General features: G+C 40.9%; 2 protein-coding genes across 5 annotated transcripts in view; both read left to right on the forward strand.

Annotated features, from left to right (window-relative positions):
• Positions 1–3,827: 3,827 nt before the first annotated feature.
• Positions 3,828–13,067, forward strand: UBE2J2 (ubiquitin conjugating enzyme E2 J2). 2 transcript variants are annotated; one of them, XM_037380250.1, is made up of 7 exons: positions 3,828–4,062; positions 5,646–5,776; positions 5,987–6,027; positions 6,863–6,965; positions 7,073–7,211; positions 7,663–7,743; positions 9,618–13,067. In XM_037380250.1, the coding sequence occupies exons 2-7, from the start codon at positions 5,646–5,648 to the stop codon at positions 9,900–9,902; spliced, it is 780 nt and encodes a 259-aa protein (XP_037236147.1). In that variant the 5' UTR covers positions 3,828–4,062; the 3' UTR covers positions 9,903–13,067. The 2 variants fall into 2 exon arrangements, with proteins under 2 accessions (XP_037236147.1, XP_037236148.1); XM_037380251.1 differs by lacking the exon at positions 3,828–4,062 and having other exon boundaries at positions 5,683–5,776; positions 5,968–6,027.
• Positions 13,068–15,322: 2,255 nt separating this feature from the next.
• C1QTNF12 (C1q and TNF related 12) overlaps positions 15,323–21,932 on the forward strand; it is a 28,732-nt gene continuing 22,122 nt past the window's right edge. For 2 of the 3 annotated variants that reach the window (XM_037381784.1, XM_037381788.1), the window contains exons 1-3: positions 15,323–15,910; positions 17,256–17,961; positions 18,285–18,544. In XM_037381784.1, the coding sequence (XP_037237681.1) occupies positions 18,374–18,544 (171 nt within the window). In that variant the 5' untranslated portion in view covers positions 15,323–15,910; positions 17,256–17,961; positions 18,285–18,373. The remainder of the gene's footprint in view (positions 15,911–17,255; positions 17,962–18,284; positions 18,545–21,932) is intronic. The other variant, XM_037381787.1, reaches the window with a different exon arrangement.

Raw genomic sequence — 21,932 nt, forward strand, 5'->3', positions numbered from 1 at the left:
GTGTCTTTCTGTGGACAATCTAAACAGAGACGCTCAGCAGCCACAGCATTGCCACATTTACTGGGCAAGATTACATTTGAGTACATGTGAACGCTAATTAACCCTCACTACATTCCTCGGGGTGCATTTTCTTTCTCAAATTATTTCTTCATCCACCAAGGTCAGCCTCAAAACACTCATTGAACTGCATGCATGGAGCATGCAGTCAAATTTGGGTTCCGGTTATTTGTATCTGTCCTGAAAATTTGCAATGTTTTTCTTACAATCACAATTAAAGGAAAAAATTCTGCAGTGCAAAAGTCAAACAGCTACACATTTTTGAAGAATAAAACAAAAAGTCTGTGTTCACAAGCATATAAAGATGTTTTCATGTCCTGTAACCACCCATGTGATCCTGCTGATGGGCCCATATCAAACTAAAAACCAACTCTAAGAGATAGTGAACTGTCTCACTTGTCTCTGTCCTGGAGTTAATCACCTTCCAAGTTAATTTAGCAGTATGTACTTATTTGCTTGCTGCACTTAATGGTTTAAGAACATAATTTTGGAACTTCTATTGACTTCCCAAGCCCAGGTTTAAAATATGCCTTCGAGACACGATAGCAGTACACCAAAGATACTTTACAGAGAGGAAATTCTATAGTGTGATTCATTTGCATGTTGGAAAACAACTGGGAAGAAAGAAACTACTCTGAGAGAGGACTCATTCTATGCTATCATTAGTGTTGAGAATAACATACCAGAGAGATGAATGGAATGTTAATGACAACACACGTATGCATGAAATACTTCGGGGTTGAAGAACATTAGAGAGAATGACAGAGGTATAAATATGAGCTCTGGAATTCCTTCAGCATTCTGGGGCTTTTATTACAGTCTCTAGTTCACATTTCTTGCATTTGTAGACTTAGATGACTTAGTAGGAATTCCAGTGTCAAACACACAAAAAGACAAAATGGTGTAGCAGAGGAAAGAAATGTTAATTGTCATCAGGTCAAAGGGTTTAAAACTACGTATGTGTTGTACTGCATGAGTTGCCATGGGGAGTTTATTAGGCAAAATACATGTAGGCTAATACAGCATTCTAATAATACCTTGTATTTATACAGTGTGTTACATATCAAAGTATAATAATAATTTATAATAAAAGTTCCTTCTGTTGTGCAAAACCTTCAAGAATTTGTAAACTGTGAGCTCAGATTAGATATAAGGATGAGTGAGTGTAAGAGATTAAAACAAAACAGATCAACTATTGCTTCTTTTGTGAAGCAAACCATTATTCCTTGAAGTATTTCATGGCACCAAAATCAAAACAGTTGAAAGAATAGGACATGGTTTGATAAACTTCATTAACTCAGAAAGTTCTGATGAGGCCACAGGTGGGACAGGTGAACAGTGTGTGTATGAAGGATCCTGCTATTGTGATTGAAGTCCGGAGTGATCATGGAAAATATTAGACATATGAAATGAAACTACCATTAAATTAAAATTTTTACACCCCTCAGCAAACAAAATATTTTTGTTTAGTTAATTTCTCTCTTCGTGATTTCAGATTGGAATTTTTTTCCTAAAATCTCTATCATTTTCCTACTTCAGAAAAATATTTCTTGTCCATATTTGAAGCTGAAGTAACAAAAATTGTTAACATCTCTCAGTGGGGTTCTGCAAGGCCAAACATAATTTCAGTTTGCAGCACAACTGTAGCTCTCCCTGGGGTCTAATGCAACAGTCACTTTGCATCAGCAACCCTGCCTCAGTGCTTAGGACATAAATGAAAACTTCACCCTCCCACCAAAAACAAACTGAAAGCTCAAGTGAGAGATTCTATGAGGACACAGTATTTTGCAATCCTCAGTTTGTAGAAACAAAGTGAAACTTAAAACGTATAGGTGGTTTGAAATTTGGTTTTCCCCCACAGGTACTGACATCACAGCCATTTTTCCCCCTCCCTGTTCTTGATGTTGATTAACCTCCACAAACCCCTGAGAGAGTGCAAGTCTGACCAACAGCCTACACCACTGGCAACAGACAGAACTAAGAGCTTAAAAAGTGTGTGGGCTACCAGTGCCCTCTGTTGGGTACCGGTGCAGGAGCGCTCAGGCAGAGGGGAGAACTGTGGTCGTTGCCCACGGAAGATTCTTGCCTGCACCTTTTGGAACAGGAAGAAAAATTCTGGCCTTTATTGCAGTCATGCAGTCCCATCTATGAGTCTGTTTCAAAGTCTCTGGGCAACTCAGTCATTTTCTTTTCTGCCTTTTCGTTTCACCTGAGGCAATAAAGGAAGATTATTAGCCCAAACAACAGAAGTACACTTTCCCTTAAACTAATATATATGCTAATAGTTAATGGATACAGTACAGCCGCTATCCTCTACACACCAAGAGCGCTAACTAAACACAGATGTATTAGCCAGGAGCCAATCTCTTCCTTATGTTTTTTTAAATTAAATCTTGACTAATCAAACTGCAAGAATTCCCTTTCACAAACAGTTTGAATTGCAAATTTCAAAAGCCCTGAAAGAAGAGCATGGGAAGCGAGTAAGCACAAAATTGCTCTCAACTGGGTTACAATTCAGTATATAGGTTATGACCGAAATGCAAAACATTAAATGTTAGCCACAGCTAGAGTATTTATTAGTCTTTTGAAGAGGCATTTTTAATTGGTTGGCAGCTTTTGCATGTGAACAAGCATAACAAGCAATACAAGTATTCAAATTCAATATAGCTGAAACAGTGTTGAGCTGGATCCAAATCAGTGAAGATCAGCATAACCCTGACAGCAAGGGCTGGGGTGAAATCCTTGGAAAAGGACCATCACGACTGGTCTGCTAAAGCCTGCCTTGCACGAAGCGGCGTGTTAATATGATGCTAGTTTTCACTCATTCAACTTGCTTATTGTGCCAAGAACGTTAAGGCCAGGGCGAATTTTGTGTTTCCAGAACACTTTGCAATACCCACGTTGTGGAAATGTTTAATCTTTCAACCGTAGGCATCTCACATAATCCCTTAAGGGAAAGAGCTCCTGCAAGACAGCGAGCTAAGGATCCAAGAGAGAAAGTAACGCTGTGTTCACCTCAACGGGGCAACATTTTGCAGCGTTTTCTCCTAAGATGGACTTGCTCTGTTCTTCATAAACATTACTGAAGCAACAGATGCATCAACATGATAAGAGATGATTTGCTGTATTTTACGGGCCTGCCGGTGTAATCCTGGAAGCAAAAATATTGCCTGTGTACTGAATTGACAGAAAATGAGTCTGCATTTATCCATTTGATGAACACTGGGAATTTGCAGAACAGATCGAGGAGACTTGTAGCAAAATAAACACAGACAGCTAATTATTTTTGAGGAAAGAAAAAAAGTCGGACAACCCCCACGATGCCTCCCAAATATAATTTTCTTTGAAGCCCTAACAATTGCCTGGCAACGTCCCAGTACACCGGACCTCCGTTATCAGTGTTGCTTTGCTGGCGGCTGCCTCTCTGCCCCGACCGGGCGCACCGCTGCTCCCCGGGCGGCGCGGCCTGCTGGCCCGCACCCCGGCCACGGTGCTCCCCCGGCGGCGCGGCCTGCTGCCCCGCACCCCAGCCCCCCGGAGCCGGCCGCACCCACGCCCAGGCCCGGCAGGCCGCAGGGCCCAGCAAGCCGCAGCCCAGGAAGCGCGGCAGCCCCAGGCGGCCCAACGCCGAGGGCACGGGGCCCACCGCTGCCCCCCAACCCCCGGCTGCCCCTCAGCAGCTCCCCGCGCCGCCAAATCGGCCCCACCGGAAGCGGAAGCCGCCGGAGCCGCGGGTCCGCACGCCGGAAGTGGGGCGGTTCCTTCCCGGAAGGAGACGCCAGCAGTCCGTTGGCTCCGCCTCGCCGGGCCGCCATCTTGGCTAGGAGCCGCGGTCGCGCCGCAGCGGGGAGGCGTGGGGGTCGCGGCCCTGCCCTGCCTTCCCGCTTTCTCTCGTGGCGCTTCTTTCCTTTCTCCTTCCTTCCCCCCTTCCCTCCCTCGTTCGGCCGCCGGCTGCGGGCAGGTGGGGCGTCCCGGCGGCGGAGGGGCCTGCTCCAGCAGGGAGAGGTGAGCGGGGCCTGGGCCGGCGGGGCGAGCCCGTGAGGGAGCTCCGGGGGTAGGGGGGGCCGGGTCGGCTGCCGCTCTTCTCCCCGGCCTGCTGGGGCCCGCTGTGGGCTGGCAGCTCCCTGGTTGTCCTCTTGCTCCTTCGGGATTTGCATCTGGGAGCATCGTGTGCTGGTGCCCGGCCGTCTGGAAGCGCTGGCCGGTTGCTCTCTTCTCGTAAATTGGGATGTCCCGGTGGGACAACGAGTTCGCGGTCGTCGCTTCTGTCAGTGTTTATTTTCCGCGTGTAAGATGCAACTGTCCTTTCAGATAAGGCTTTGAGGGGTGTTAAAATCCCAATAACTTAAGTACTTCAGTGTGGCTTTGCAGCCCATAGTGAGGGGCGCTGTTGCCAGACTTCAGAACAAATTATTGTGTTAAATTAAAAAGATATGATTTAATTTATGTTTTAAAGTCAAAGCTTTTTTAGTGAAAAATTAGTATTTTTATGGTTTCAAGAGGTGTGACTTACAAAAAGGTGTGTGACTTCCTTCAAGGAAATATATTTAAAACAAAGATTTACACTAATTCTGACAAAAGCCAGTTTAAACGTGTTTATTTTGAGTAAGGTTTGAATATTTGACCACGTACAATTGTTGCTCATGGTTTAAATATTATTATTTCTTCAATAAATTCTGCTTGGCTATCTGAAGTAAAGGAATAGAAAGGCTTATAGGCATTTAACATACTTTTTGTGTCAGATGCTGCTCTCGTATTGTAAGGTTGCCTTATCTCTTAATACAACCTCCTTATAAAATTTTTCCTTTTTGTTCTCGCTCAAATTTCCATGTATAAAGCAAAGTAACTTGCTAAATGTCTCCAGCAAAAGTGAGTTAAATAGCAGTTGTTAATTGGTATGTGTTCTGTAGGTGCATTGTAAGGGCTAATGCTTTCTTTGTCTTGTAAGCAGCGTGGAATTTCCTTTCTTCACATTGAGTTGTCTCATTTTGGATGAGGTCTTTGTTTATCTGGAAGAGAATAATCTGGCTCAAAAGTTCGCTTCTGTAAATTCAACTGACTTTTAAGCATGTGGCAGATGTAATTTAAAAGCCTTCACCTCCAAGTCAGTAATGAGGCTTTTGTGTTTGTTTGTTGTTTCTTTCAAATAACTGGATGTGAGAAACACTAAATGAATTTAAATCGTGGGCAAACTGAATAGGGAAAATAATTACTCAAAAAGACTTAAGTCCTTTAAAACAGTGTCATGATGTGTGTTCAGCCTAAACACAAGACTGGTTATTAAGAATTCAAGCAGGTTCTATAGTGCATAATATAGCTCTTATTTTCATGCTAGCAATTTACTGTGGTATTTAAGCAGCAGTGTTCTGAAAGGAGTATTTTCCCATTTTGGCAATGTGCAGAGTCTCTTGGGAGTGTGTTGGTTAGGATTTTGCATGGTTCTTGCCATTTAAAAGTTATGGTAAATTAATTTATATTTTAAAAAATACTCTGTAAAGTATTTTGCAAAAAAATGGAGCTGTGTTCAGTGAACTGTTGTAGCTCTATGTCTATTAAGATTGTATTTACATATATTTTTTAAAAACCAGATGAGCAACAACAGTAATAAGAGAGCACCAACGACAGCAACACAGAGACTTAAACAAGACTACCTGCGAATTAAGAAAGATCCAGTGCCTTATATCTGTGCAGAGCCCCTCCCATCTAATATCCTTGAATGGTAAGAATTACAATGAACTGTGGAGAGAACAAGATTTTCCAGGTTGTCAAGTCTGACTCCCTCCCTCCTATAGATTGTATGGGAATCTTGGTTTTGGGAGGCGGAGTAGAAACTTTTGCTGAAGTGATATTGATCTTCGTTTTTCTAGAGAAATGGATGGCTGATTGTGTGAAGGCTTTCATACTGTTTAGATTTTTTTCTTTGTCTTAGGCACTATGTTGTACGGGGACCTGAGATGACTCCCTATGAAGGTAAGAGTTAGCATGTAGCAAAAGCGTGCATGTACTTTTATGTTGTGATTGGCATGCCTGAGTAATTACATGCCTGTTTGAATGAGCAAAATATAACAACTGGAAATAGCTCTAAAAACTGTTAGTGCGGCTTCAAGGCTGTCTGTGACTTGTGTGATGACTTGCTGAAAGCGGTAGTGGTACCGCTATCTATTAGTAATTTTTCTGTTATCAAGGATTCTAACAAAACTACAGTTAGGTTAAACTGAAGACAGATAAGTTTCTATTAAGTAATTGCGCGAGGTCTTGGAGCAGATAGCTCGCTTTAGATAGTATGTGACCATCAAAGGTAACTAAAATCACATTTTGTTACCACATGAACTGAGATTTATATTCTCTTTATGAATTTCTCTGGAGAAAGTGGGGAATGTGAAAGCCTTATTAATTTGTTGTAGTCACATAATTCACAGTGTCTTCTGCAGCCTGTCACAAAATGCTTTTTGAAATCTGATTCTGCATAGGGATTGTATTTTCAGTTAGCTGTTTCTGGAAAATTAGCCCGTTTGTGCTGTATTAAATACACACACTTTGGCTGGTTATATCTAAATATATTATGGACTTGACAACAGAAAGTGCCGTTTGTGATATGCTTGTGAGAGGATTGCCTCCAAAGTGAATCCACTGCAGGTGGGCATTATTATTACTGTGTTTTAGAGACACAAGATGATGAGCTTGATCTCTTTAGTGTGGAGGAGAGAAGGAGACAAGTAAAGGGGTTTATTTGGCCCGTTTTGAGTAACAGTTTAGGACTTCATCTTCATGCAAAATAAGTAATTCATCTCTTTATGTAATGCAGGTGGCTATTATCATGGGAAACTAATATTCCCCAGAGAATTTCCTTTTAAACCTCCTAGTATTTATATGATTACACCTAATGGAAGGTTTAAGTGTAATACAAGGTAAGGATTTTCTTCTAACACTTAAGCAATTAACACCATTTTAGCAATATGTATAACATGTAATGGTTTTAGTGGCAATAATAAAATGCACTGCCTGTCTTTTGAAGGTTGTGTCTTTCAATCACTGATTTCCACCCGGATACATGGAATCCAGCTTGGTCAGTCTCGACGATCTTGACGGGCCTTCTTAGTTTTATGGTGGAAAAGGGCCCCACACTGGGCAGCATAGAGACGTCAGAGTTCACAGTAAGCTCCGGACTGTGTGATGTACCTTTTGTCAGCTTAGAGAATGCTGAACCTGACCTCAAAGTTAAAGCAGCAGCAGCAGCTGGTATTTTGATCTCTCAGAAATGATTATGTTGTTGCCTAATACAGATGATGGGCAAATGAAAGGATTTCTTGGAGAACTTAAAATCCCTTTTGGTGAACAGTATGGCTAGGACTTTCTCCTTCCTTCCTCTTGAAGTGTCTGCCAAGCAGGCGCACTGGTACAGAATGCTAATCTCATATGATGAAGAACTGAGAACATACGTCTAGATGTCTGTTCTAGTGAATAATATTCACAGATACAAAGTTTTAAATGTTAGAAACCAGTTGGCTAGTGGTTTGCACCATTCTTGTGGGAAGTCAGATGTTGAATTAAAGTATGTAAACTTTGCTTATATGCAAGTGCTGATAATTTTTTTTTCCTCAACAGAAAAGACAACTGGCTGCACAAAGCTTAGCATTTAATTTAAAAGATAAAGTCTTCTGTGAGCTCTTCCCTGAAGTGGTGGAGGTAAGGGAATTCCATCTGTGTGATAATTTGGTTTTCTGTAGTTCTTCATCTTCCCTGTGTAGATCTGTAAACTAATGTTTAGGACTTTTCCCAGACAGTAGCTACTTCTGTCAATCTTGGAAGCCTTTTAAAAGATGCTTTTGCTATGTGTAAGAATTAAAAACTTGAATCTTGAAATGGAATTGTTTCTGCTGCACAAAGATCCATTGTATAGAGAATCAAGTATGTGTATTTAGGATTGCTATCATAGCCTTGACTGAGCTGTACATGCAGCAGATGTGGTTATGGTCCCAATATTTGTAGAATTTTATGCTGTGTTTTCTTGAGTTTGGGTAGGACTAGTCTTTGTGTATCTGGATTTGGTCCATCAATATTTTAGATTTTTTTTCTTAGTTCTCCTTTAAGATCAGACTGTTTTATTTTTCCTGCTTAACTTTTTGGGGTGTGTGTCTTTTGCAACACTAATCCTGTATGATACACAGTTTATATTGTCATATGGGGGTAACAACCGAAGGATACAGCAATTTGCTTTGACTAAGGTTCTAAAAATCATTACCCTTCTGCCAGGTAAGTTAAATAGATGGTATAGGTTTAAGAAAGAAAGGAAAAAGGTATCTCACTTAATTCAGACCTTTGGGATTGTCTAGCCAGTTTCCACTGATGCTACTTGGTTCTAAAAGGTCTCACCTGTTACAAATGAGGGATGCTTCTTTCTTGTCTCAGGATGGTTCCTTCCCTGTAACTTCTTAGTGAAGGAATTCAGTTCTTTCAGGCTACTATTAAGACATTGAGAGTTAATTTTCTTCATACTGTATGAATTGGAACAGTCTTCTGTTACGAACTCTGTTTTCGTGACTCTGGAGTTACAATATTATAGTGCTGATGCTCATTGTAATCTGGAATTCTAAGCATAAAATTAATTTTGTTAGGCAAACTATTCAGAGTTGTACAAATTTCACCGAATTGCAGGTGTTAATTATTGCCCAAAGAACATATACTGTAGAACAGCAGGGGAAAGATGTAGAAGAGGCTTTTCCCAGCTGTTTTCTTAAGCATGAGAGAGAACCTGGGGTTACAACCAAGTGAGCCAGCTAGTGAAGTAAACATTGTCCACAGACAGAAATCGCCTTTTTGGGCAGATTGGTGAGTGCTTATGGAACTTCAGGTTTGATTCATCTATTATTATGCTTAAAGGTGTGAAAACCCGTAGTTCAAAAACTATTTTCCCTCTGTCTTCTTTTGGGACAGGCCTCTGGGAAAAATTTTATCTCCACTTCCTTCCTTCCTTACGCAGATACAAATCTGAACTGAAGGTTTTGATTGTGTTTCCTTATCAGTTACAAGAATGCCAGAGAATTGGAAATACTTTTCTGCAGTACTGTTTTGCTAGTACCTAAATCATCAGGAAACTCTGAAGATGATAATAGATAACTGCTGTTATGTCCTAAGTACAGGCAGATTTTTAACATGTAATACTTAACAGTCCTAATCCTTCTAAGCTTCTATGATGGCTTGACTTTATTTTTTTTTAATGTGTTGTGTTCAGAAGAAGCTGGACATGCAAGACTTGATGCAAGAATTTCATTTCTGAAAAAAGGCTTCTTGGAAAATGTACATGTGAACTAAAAATAAATTTGGCCAAATGATTGTTAGTGTCAGCTACAGAAGTAGGTAACTTTGGAAGACAATGGAGAGACTGTGAAGAATGTATGTAATGCAGTTAATTTAGTTTAAAAGACCTACAATATAAAGTGTACCATATCCTTTACCTAAAGTTAGGTAAGAACTTGGTTTCTGAAATCTTTTCAAAAAGCACCTGAGAGTTTCACCACTTTCACTTCCCAGCTATTCACTTTTCTTTTTTCTTTCTCCAGGAGATTAAACAAAAACAGAAAGCACAAGAAGAGCTCAGTAACAGACCTCCATCTCTCCCTTTACCAGATGTTGTCCCTGATGGGGAAGCACACTACGGTCAGAATGGAATACCCCTTCTTAACGGGCATGTACCATTGGCACCTGCCAATCATCCAGGTCTCCAACAGGCCAATCGTAACCATGGACTTTTAGGCGGTGCTTTGGCGAACTTGTTTGTTATAGTTGGTTTTGCAGCCTTTGCCTACACAGTCAAGTATGTACTGAGAAGCATAGCGCAAGAATGAAAATAATAAAAGAATTTCAAGACCAAATTAGTGGTAGTTGCAGAATGAGTGGGACTCTTTGGGCATCTGACTCTGACACTGGGATAAATTCTTGTTTTACCAAGTTGCAGGTAAAACATCGGTTGGCTCATGGGTTATGTCTGGGAAATGGACTAGTTTCAATTAGTCAGAAAACTGAAAGTAGTTCTGCTCACAGATCCTCTTGTCCTTGCTACTGTCTTAGTAGTGGCTTACAAACAAGTCAAAGCATTATTGATGAGACACTAACATTTCTAGTGCTTTGATTTTTATAGCAGTTTTCCATCTGTTATTTGAAATTTGAAAATCTTAAGCAAATTAGGCTTTTTACTTCATTGGACAATTTTTAAAATTTCACAATTTATGCATATCGTATTTTCGTTAGGGAAGAGTGTACAGGTGTTGATACGAATCAAGATTTCATGTGGACTTGGGTAAGGGTTTGGTTAATGTGAACATTGATGCTACAGAGGATTGCTGGTTTCTTTTTTTTTTAAATAGAATGATCATTGCATATCTAGTCAGTAGTGATTAGATGAGTGGGGAAGATAACACCATGTGTGTTAAATGTGTTGTCTAAATTGTCAAAAAAGTCATTGAAGGTTTTATTTGGGCTACGAGAAGTGCAGTTGTCAGCCTTTAGGAATGATGAGCAAGAAAAAGCATTTGAGCCAGTCTTTAGTGGGGCTACCCATATCCAGTATTGTTTTGGATTTGTTCATTTACAGATTTCCATTTTGGAAGATGTTATATTTGAAAGCTGTAGTACTTAATTTTGATCACAAGATGCCACTGTTGGAAAAAAAAATAAAACTGCACACACCAATGGAGAGTTGACTGTGTATTCAAGAAATCCAGAGATTTTTCTGGGCTTCAGTTACTTTTTTGCATTTGCAGTAACCCTAACCCTTGTGAAGATAAAAAGACCAATGAGTCTGAACAAACCAGCTTCTTCAGAGTCAGCTGAATTAATCTGAAGTGTCATTAGCTGAAGTAAACCCTTAAAATTAGTTCTGCTTGCTTACTTGAAGATTTGCATAAACTCTTAAAAGAAACTACCACCATCACCACCAAAAGCCAAAACCCAAACCCTTCAAATTCATCTGAGATTCTAGAAGCTTTTTACTTTTTGGTATAAGTTCATCACTGTTCCCCTTCACGTGATTGATGACTGAAATACTCATGTTTGTTCATGGGATTACAGGACTTCGGATAAACACTAAAGCTCCTAGGGTAGTTCAAAAGTCTTGTCTGAAATTACTTTTAACTCGTTTTGCTTGGGTTTTTCTCCCCTGCTTAATTTTATCCAAATGCTTTGTTTCATCAGAGGCAATCTTACTGTGCCTTTCATAATTGACAGTGAAGCCTAGTCATTTGGGGAGGAATGCACTCACTGTTAATGCTACAATTAACTTCAAAGGTGATAGCAGGGTAAAAAGCTCTGCATCTTGCTGCATAGTCTTATTTTAAGTATTGTGAAGAGCCCAAATATTACCTCATATATCTAAGAATGTTTTTTGAAAGTTTTATTTTCCCTTTCAGATTTTTTTCTCTTTCTCTGCTTCTCCTTGGTATCTTGAATCGTAAGCAAAAATGTAGTGTTAACCCATGAGCCATGCAGCTTAAAGCATCAATAATGTGACCAATTCTCTGCAATAGGTAGGAATTACCAAAACTTGCAGAACAGCTCTATACTAAAGAAATCTTAAAGCAGTTCTTACTGAGGTAAGGAAGGGAAGGAGGAGATGGGGTGTGTGAGGGTGGAATTTGGAAAAGCCTAGATTTTAAAATGTATTTATAAATCTTCGATTATTTTTTTTAATTTTGTGGTTTTACCAAACCTTATTTATAACTATTTTTAATTTACCTCTTGTATGTGCTTAATCAGCTCTTGTAAAAAGAGAAGCACCAGTTGTATCTATCTAGAAATAATCATGTTCTGTCAGTCAGGGCTGTGCTGGAGAGGAAGAGGGGGAGTGTCATGTCTTTCCTGCAGTGATAGGTTTTTCAAGACAGCTTGTCAGGCTGAATTATTTTTTTCCCCTCAAAGCATATGGACCTGTAGCTGAGGCTGTTCTGCCTCATAGGTCTCAGTATCACTCGAATGTGTTTGTGTTCTTGCAATGCCTTTTATTACCGTTGACATCACCTACAGACAGAAGCTTATAATTGGTTATGTATGTTTTTTATCATCTTATCTTATGGAAGTTCTTTTGTCCGCATAGATGAGGCAAAGGCAAGGAGACTCTGGGCATGGTGTGCTTGCATCTTTATGAAGCGTACCTAACTAAGGTAAAAGAACTAGTAAAATCCGGAGATGGTGAATAAAAGGCATTTTATTCTGTGACAAGAAGTTGGCCTTAAGCTACGCCCAAGCATTTGAAGATGGGTCTCTTGTTCGAAGTAAGTGCCACAACTGGAAACAAAAACCCCCTTTGGTTAAACCCTGGACATGCTGCATTTTTTCTAAGGATTGGTTATATTTAAAAAGAAAACTTCCAGTTGCAGTTTCTCTTCAGTACCCTGGAATCAGGGAAAGACTTGACAGTCCTTGCAGGTGCCATTTGTTGAAAGCTAGGAGCAGTAGTTGACTGAACCCTTGCACCTATAGGTTACACGATTTTGATCCATCTCCTTGCTCCTTGCCTTTGGTAACGGAAAACTTATTCCCTTTTGTGTAGGTTTTACCGTTTTGTGTTTTTTAAAAGAATTTATAACAGTATGCGGTATCTGATCTTTTTGTTACCAAAGTCATTAGATGGAGTAAATCATTCTTTGCCATGCAAAAATATTATCGTGCCCTGAAGCAGCACATTACTTAATGTAATAAAAGTGAAAGCTGTCCCTCGGTATATGGTACTGGAATAAATGTCTGGCCCTTTACTTTAATGCTGCAGTTTCGTAGGTTTCTGTAAGATTGCTATACACAGGTACTAGGGAGTTTTTGCAGCTTGATTCAGAAGACATCTCAGTGGTCGCCTTTAAAGATCTCTTGATTTTTAAAACCCTGGATTTGTGTGTAGCCATAACTTTTCTCCCCCTAAGATTTCAAGGTTGTGGAAGTTAACCTTCAAGCATGTACTGAGGAGTAGAAATGACTGCATTGTAAAGTTGTTTGTTCATAATAAACATTCATGATAAAATTTATACTTTCTGTGGGACTGTTTTTGGGAAAGGAATCACTGGGAAGAAATCTTAACTGGATATGTATGGACTAGAAAATGAAAACTGGCAAAACTGCATCTCTCCAGCCTCCAGGTTTTAAATTTTTTTTTTTTTTTCCTCAAGTTAGTTTTACCACAGATGTAAGGGATACCTCCAGGAAAGCCTACAGGTAGTAACTTCTTTTAAATATTTTTTTTGATAATGCAGTTCCTCTCTGGAGAGGTATTTGTTCTGTAACGACATAACGGTTACTGTAGCGTGGTGCCTGCTTTCATCATCTACTCTGAGACACATAGGAGCCACTCTAAGATGGTGTTTCACTGACCTTGCCAACAGTGATGATGTCTTTGAAGAAAAAAGTACATGGGAACCTTGCTACAAATTCAACAGCTGCTGTTTGAGTGGAGTTTGAGTTTATTCTGGGGCTGTTCCCCTAACATCTGGATAGCTAGTTCTGTGCTATCTTGACAGCTTGAATTACCTAGGGATCTTAGATAGCTTCAGTTCTGTGTAAAACAGTATATTTTACTTGGAGGCTGTCTTCACTGTGGACTTTTAGAATTTGATTTTGGACTAGCATTTCAGTTGGGGGTGGGGGTGGGGGATCCAAAACATGGTTATTTGTAATAGCAATTTCTTTACAACTTGATGGAAGTGAGGTTTTTTGCTTGTCTGAATCTGCCAGGGCTGAGCTGGGTCTTAATCTATTTTATGAAATCATGGATTTTCCTTAATAATGCTGGTATTTTTACCTGTTTTTCTTGCTCAGATCAGTTCTTGTGACTGGGAGTTCTTTTGAAACTGTTGTTTAAACTTGGTGATTTTCATTTTGTCAGTTGCCCCTGCTTCCGGTTTTCTTGGGGCTCATGTTACTGAGGAGCTGGTCAGATGGGGGTAGCTGTGTTGCTGTATTTCAAATCCGTGTAGTATACAGGATTCTTGCTGAGAAGACATTGTTCTGCCCCTGCCCTAGACAAATTCTGTGGGTAAGAACCCCCAAATTCCTATTGCATTTGCACAAGTACTTGGATTTGAAACTGATTGTGGATGTTGATAGTATCTAGCTAAGTATTTAATGGGAAACTTTCTCCTACACAGAAGGTCAAAGAAATGAGATGCTTCTTGCCCACCTGATGGATTCTCCAGCTTGCCTTAAATGTGTAAGCAGCCAGCAAGTGACAAACTGTCTTTTCCTCAGGAGAGCAAGCTTGTAATTTGTAATTAGGATTATTACCTTAAGTCATGTGCTTTAAAAGGTATTTTTTGAATGTCTCTGAATAATTTCTGCTAATAATTTGTTGCTGTTGGTGGCTTATCTTGCAACCCAATCCCAGGAAGACAGACAGTGTACAAGATGATAGTTCTTTTGCTGCCCAGCGAAGGCCAGGTCTTAGTTCTTAAAGCAGAAAAATCGTATTTATAGTGGAAAAACCACTCCCCCTAGACACATACACAAAAGGGATGCGATTGAAAATGAACTCAAAGCGTTTACGTCTCGTGTTATTGAAAAGACTTTTTCTGGGCAACGAATGAGGGTGATTTATTAGGGTTTACGAGGAGCCTTTTATTAGCGATAAAAGCTTTGCCCCAACAGCGTTATTTCTACACCTCGCTCACTCGGAAGAGCCCACCCCGAGAGAAACCTTGCGAGTCGCTGCGGGTGTTTCCGTTTTTCCGAGCGTCTCGGTGTGTTTGCGTGGATCTGCCGCGAGATGGCGTAGCGGTCCCGCGTGGGTCGGGATGGATGGGAATGGCGGGGGGGGGGGGGGGGGGGAGTGAATGGAGAGGTGCTCTGTAGCGAGGGGTACGGGCAGCTCCAGGGGGGACGCTGCAGAAGGCATCTGAAGTAGCTCTAAGCTCTTGGTCTCGCTTCCTAAAGCTGCTCTTTTGTCTGCTGGTGTGTTTAGGTTTGTTCTGACAGCTTTTGTATGTTAACCCAATCAACAGCTTGAGCTGATTATTGGCTTAGTATTAGGAAACTTCAAATTTAAACCCAAGGGATCTATCATTGGAGTCCTCCAGACCTTTATCCGCTGTGAAGCAGGGTGTGTGTGTGTTAGTCAATGGTAATGTGCCATCTGCTGTATTTGCTTTAAAAAATCACTGTACCAAGGCTTAGGAATTGTGTGATGTATGTGCAATGGGCAATTCTGGGAAAATCCTAGCTTCAACCTTTTGCCCTTTGGGTATTATTTTTAGACCTTGAGTAAAAGGTGAATTGCGTAAGTAGAGATTGAAAGATGAAATCACAAGTTTCTTGCCCTAACTATTCAGTTTCCTCACTAGCTTCACACTTGCTTCTTGCAGGGTTTGCAAACACTGCATTTGGGTCCTTGTGCACGGTTTTGAAACGTAAGTGTGGCTTCTTATAATACCTTCCCTACTGTAAAACTTTCCTCGTGCAGAATTGATATTGTTATATTCTTAACTATTCCTGTTTGCTGCAATGGTGCTGAGCTCAGAGAAGAAACAATTTGTCTTTCCAGTCCCTTTGAGATCCTTGGTTTGCTGTGCCAGGAAGTGTAACATCGCCCTATTCCTGTTTGGTTGGGGTTTTTTTGCAAATGGGGGTTGAATGTTGTTTGTGCATTGGCAAGACTCAGGTGCTTTGGAACTGCTGCAACTTGGATGTGAGAACAGCAGCAGCAAGGTACGCAATCTTTTACAGATAGTGCTAATGTGAATTGAAGGTTGGAGGAGAGCTAACAACTGTGCTGATGCTTGTTTCAGCCCAACACAGAGAAAAGTATGCAGGCAGGAGTTGGCTACATTCAGCTTGTCTTACTGGACCATCAGATAACTTCGCCTTGTGCTTGCAAACGTAGGTAGGTTTCGTTTCCCCCCAAAACTGAGGATATAGTCCTGGGATTTGGCTCTTGGGATAGGAAAGGAGATGCTGCAGGCAGACAGATGCAGCCTGCCCCAGCAAACTAAAAAAGCGATTGCCCCATTCCAGCCTTGAATGTCATTTCTTGCCATGGTGTGCGGATCTGTCAAGCTGTTTAGCTGCAATATGACAGATCATCCTATTAATGTGTCATCAAGTGCACTTTTACAAATTCATGGCTTGTCTACAACTAACCTGAAAAAGAGGCTTAAGTATGAGAAGGCGCCAAAGAAAGTTAAATATTATTAACAAATAAAGTCTGCCACGTAGTTTTGATGGAATGTGAGCTAGTTGGGGGAGGGGTGATAATGCTGTTAACTATTTAGCTTCTGTGTAACTTCCCTTCTTAGTCTCTTCTCTTTCTGAAACTCCATTTCCCTCAAAAGATGCTGAAAAAAATATTTTTTTAAAAAACCCTGTATTCTACTACTTGATTTATGCGCCCAGATTGTTCATACCTCAGTTTCCCTGAGCCATGGATAGTGCTCCTGATCCACCCTGGCTGCCTTTAAAGTCCAATGAAGAGCTGTGCTGGCATTATTACTTGGATTACAGAAGGCATGGTAAAGGGATTGTTAAAAAAAAGCAAGTCTGTTGCTTGCTGACTGAATAAGGGACTTCACATTACGTGCTCTTCAACCTTTTATCATTCTTGGACTTTCTCATGGTACAATCTCGGAGAAATTTTTGCATCACACTCCATATTTGTAGAAAGAATAGGAATTATTTGTTCTGGGTGGTGGGGAACTGACAAAAATTTGCAGAGTGTCCAAGTACTTCAAGATCTCCTTTATGAAATGCTTGTAGGAGATGTGTAACCTCTGGTTTGCTGTTATTTTTAATAAACAGCATACCCTCCAGAGCCTGGCTCAGTGGGGGGTTTCCGATTTCTTTAATGAGAGCTAGGGGAAAATGTTGCATGGAACACAGCTAAGTAGAGTGTAAAGCAAAAGTTCTGATGTATCAATGTGTGGTGCGATGCTGAGTGCATATTCCAAGCCACATATTTTTAGCTCTACCACACACTCATGTACAGTTTTACAAACTTCCCAGAAAAATGGTGATTTCTCTGAGATAATGAAGGGGAGGTACAGAATAGGGCTGAGGGGAGGGAGCAGGGAATGGGCACTGATTTAAATCTGCCTGGCACACGGGCCAGCTCCACTTATCAGTGAGTCTAATAGGAATGTGAAGAGAATAGGCTTGACAGCTCATTAGAATGTGATCCCTCCTCCTTTTTTCTCTTTTTTTTTTTTCTTTTTTTTTTTTTCCCTTTCTTGAAGTTGATGGAAACTCATTCAGGAAAGAAGTACTTATTTGCTGAGGTAAAGCAAAAGCTGAGGAGGGTTTTGCCAGTGTGCAGCTGGGGAAAGGAGCAGCAAAAAAAATCAGACATGATCTCCACTCCAAGGTACCTGAAACCTTGCCTGGTGTGAGGAGAGGTGAGGATGAAAAAGACATGAGATTCTACATCCTGACAGCTCCTTGTGGCATCGGGACTTGCTGCTCATCGTCTCATTAAAGGAAAGTGAAGATACACTGGGCTAAAGAGGGAGAAAAGCTAGACTTGGGAAAACTTTATCTGCTCCTGATGGACCTAGGTACATCCTCAGAATCTTTGCTTCTCCCTGTTTTAACTTTTATGACATGAGAAATTAATTTTCTTCATAGAAGGCTGAGCACTGGGCTGAGCGGTGATGCTTTCAGCCCCTTCAGAAGAGCAGCGGCTGTAGCAACCTTGGATTACAGTTCTCCAGCATCTTGAAGGAAAGGATGAGGACTTGTCACTGAGGAAAGGGAAGTATCTCTCGAGAGACTGGATGGAACGTATTCAAGCCTGCTTTGAACTGAACACAGTGCTTCAAATGACAGAAAGTGAAATCTCCTGTTGAAGAAGAACAACCTAACAACCCCCCTAATGAGTTTATGTTGTCAGCTCTGGCCTGAGCAACTGTTGCCCTGAGCAATTTGACTTCTCTAGGTTTCATAGTTGAGTGCATTTTAAACAAGTCTGAAGAATTATTGGGGGGGGCTGGGGGGGGGGGGGGAGTGACACTTCAAGGTGGGTGGCAGGACTTTCCAGGGCCTCTTGTATTTATGTAAGCTTCAAGAGGCTGAATGGACTTACCTCTTTCTTCGAGTGAATCCAGATTTTCAAACAAGTTTATCTATACCATTTCCATGTGTCCTGCTTGAACAGAGATCTCTCCAGCAACCAGTGCATCCATGCATGCTGCTCATTTGACATTGCATAGCCCAGAGGATCATCTTTAATCGTTTTAACCTTTTTATTTTTTTTAATTTTTTTTTAGAGAGAAGTCTGTGTCTATTCCTGTTATTGGTGGTGACGGTTTCTGTGCTTGGAGAGTGCTCTTCCTGACTTGGCCCCTCCCTTTTCAAAATGAAGGGGTGCACCTGGGTATTTGTGGCAACTTTACTTTGTCAGCAGTTTTGCCTCTTCAGAGTTACAGCAGCAAAGAGAGAGAGAAAGATGAAGAAAGAACCTAATCAGTATACAGAGCCTTTCAATGCTACCCTCTCAAACAGTGAAGAACTGCACGGACATCCCAAGGTAGGTGTTTGTGTGTTGTCAGTGCTGGGTAGAACTTATTTCTGGCAGTAATGTGGTGCTGTTTTCTTTTTCCAATGATTGAGGCAATCTTGCCAAATTCTATTTGATTTTAAAGAGAAATGTTCTCTCTTTTTCCTTTGCATGACTTGATTTTCTAGCTTACTGAAGCACACACTGGAATGCTACAGTTTATGATTAGAATTTATTTTAGAATATGCATGACTGAAGTTCCAGTCACATAGTATCTGATGAAGTGTAAAGACATTTTTAAGTTCTAGTATATGAACACTATCCTGTTCAGAAAAAAGTGATTTAAAAAGAAATAAAATGCAAGTGGGCTATCCCAGTACAGTAGGACTGGAATATTAATGTATTTCTTGCAGGCAAACCCTTTACTCTCTGAAATATTATTTCAAAACTTTCTTGGGCAAATACAACAGTATAAACATCTGAGCATGCCTGAGCTTTTCCTGCACTGCACCTTCCACCAGAGAGGCTGTGGTGATTGAAAATTACAGACGAGAAATTTTGTGGTAGTCAGATGATCTGTTCAAGGTGATTGTGGGTCTTGTTGGAAAGGATTCAGGATGGTGCTAATTGTGCATAAGTGACAAATGTAAGGCTGCATATATGAGACCTCGATGGCTGTAGCAGATGACTTGCTGGACTTTGTGAATTTTGCAGGGTAGGATCTGTCCAGTTACATCTTTGGGAGAATCACCCCAGGATGAAAGATGCAAAAATTTTCCAGTCAATTGATCAGTGCCCCCCAGAATCCTTTAAGATGAACACTTGCATAGAATGCTTGGGAGTAGGAGAGGGGAATCAGGGAATTAAAAGCAGGTCCTAGGATTAGAAGCAGGATGAAATGGAAGGGAGACTACAACACTGAGAAAGAAGGGAGTCTCCCCTACCACACAGCCTGCCTCCCTCCCTCCCTCCTCTGCTCACACAAAAATGTCCCTTGTTTCAAATGGAGGTGACCTCTAAAACATGACTTTGATCACAAACATTAGGGATGGCAGTCACTATAGCAATAGAGGAACAAACCTGTCAAAAATTGGGGCATGGCAGAGGGGGCAAGTTAGAACAATTGGGCTGACATTCTAAATATCCTATTCAATGCTATTGTGAGAGTAATTGGTTAAGGTTGGGCAAGTCTGGGAAACAATCCTCTACATAAAAAAGCTGGCTGCTGCACTTAAAATTATCATTAGGGGACTGTAAGCAGAGTTTCTGTAGCTAATTTTTTGCTGTGTATCACAGGGCTCTGTCAGGACAGGTTGTATACATGCTAAGTTCTTGAGGTGCTTATAATCAATCACTTTCTTCTACTCCTTCTAGCGCTGCTTCATTCTGCTTTTGCAAAAGGGGCTGGGTATCTATCTGGTACAACTAAATTTCAGTCCATTCTGGAACTAATTTGGCTTGATGTAAAATGTATTGGACTGCAAGCAGAATATATTCTGACTGTAAAAGCAAGCAGAAACTGGTCCTGGTTAATTCTGCTATAGTCATACATCTACTATTGCTAGAAGAAACACAGTATTCATTTGAAGGCTAGTGGGCATTCATTAAAACAGACATTGTTTGGAAGCTGCAGTTTCTGTGTTGAAATACTTTGCTTTAAAATATCCATGGCAAAGGTTTGGCTGCAGTAAGAGCTGGTGAGGTCAGTGAAGGCAGGTTCTGTTGAGTAAGTATAGGATGAAACCAAATCTTTGATGTAAATGCTTATGAGCTCTGCTTGATATCCACTCCCAAATTTTGCACTGTGAAGTTTTCTCCTTGGAATCTATTTGAGGTTGACATCCAGGCTCTCTAGTTAAGTATTGCTTCTAAATGTCATGGGTGACTGTATTGTATTTATATTTATATATAGCACCTGCCCAAACTAAGGGATTATTTTACACATACTATAAATGCAATGCTTAAGGATTGTCACCATTTCTGGGGTCGTTGACAGTTGCCATTTACAGCAAAGCACCACAATTTGTATTCAGTTGAGGGAAGACGGAAAGTAATAGCGAAGCTCTCCTTACCTAACCTATCAAGCTAAAGGAACGTTGAAAGTGGAAGGCTGATCTCTTTGAGCTGTGAAGGTACTTCTGTGAGCAGTCTTGTTTCACTTTCCTGTACAGGGCATGCTTTCATGGAACAACAGCAGTGTCCCATTTCATTTCTCTACAGCACATAACAGGAAAGGTGGAATTTTTGTGGCCTTGTGCAGTAAAAATTAGGGCTGTGTTTACCTTGGAACGCTCTGCTGCCAGCTGGTAGGTTTATCAAAGCAGGAGGAGCAGGGAATGAAATACTAGCTGAGTAGTGTTTTTTATTCATACTATTGAAAAGGTAGATGTCTTTTCCTTCTAATTAAGCAAAACAATTTGGGACAATTTTCTTTTGGGAATTCTTTTCAAATAGGTGTGTAGAAAGCTCCCATTCAACATTCACGATGCATGAGTGAGTCATGTGGTGAAACCTCTACCTAAAACGGGGAAGCAGAAATCTCAAATCTCCTGATAAACCTGATATTTCCAAGGGAACTGTGTATTTGGTTTGTGGTTTTTTAAAAGTTTTTCTCCAGTCTTATCTTTGCTGAGTTGCTGTCAATGTGATGTGCTTGCAAGCACATGAGTTTTCTTCTCTGACACAGGTGTACTAAGAGAGAGCAGAATGTGAGTGATGGTTTTAATCTATTGGACCTTCTTAATTTGACTGTGTGGCTGAGTACCTGCAGCTGCCACTCGCCAGGCTTGCCTTCTCCTTTCCAGGCATAGATTTTGCCTTGCAGGACGTGGTAGCACGCTAACAGGGGTTAACGGTAGTAGATTGTCCACTGGCTATATAGAGTTGATGCTGACCAGGAGTTACCACTTGATACCTGGGCAGAGGGAATAAAGATGGAGCAGACTTTTGGTGCCCAGTGAAAGGACAAGAAGCAGTGGTTACAAGCTGAAGTACAGGAAATTCTGCTTAAATGTAAGGAAAAAAGCCTCTGTACCATGAGGATGGTCAAACACTGGAAAAGGCTGGTCAGAGAGGCTGCGGAGCATCCATCCTTGGAGACAGTCAAAACCTGACTGCACGTGGTCCAGAGTAACCTGTTCTAGTTCACCTGCTTGGAGCAGAGAGTGTTGAATTAAACAGCCTGTGCATGTCCCTTCCAGCTTCAGCTGTTCTGTGAGCTGCTTTTAGGGGTAGTTCAGCTAAGCAACTCAAAGACAGCATCCTAACCTGGGGAAAATTAATGACTCAGTGTCCCAGTGAAATTTCAGGGATGATTTGAGGTCAACAGGATTTTACCTTCAGTGGAAGAAATAGTGTAATATTTTGAAATTAGTTAGCCACTATATAGCTAAAGAGTCCTTGAAATTTTATTTTCTTT

This window comes from Falco rusticolus, chromosome 3 (assembly GCF_015220075.1).
Source record: "Falco rusticolus isolate bFalRus1 chromosome 3, bFalRus1.pri, whole genome shotgun sequence".
Taxonomy (NCBI): domain Eukaryota; kingdom Metazoa; phylum Chordata; class Aves; order Falconiformes; family Falconidae; genus Falco; species Falco rusticolus.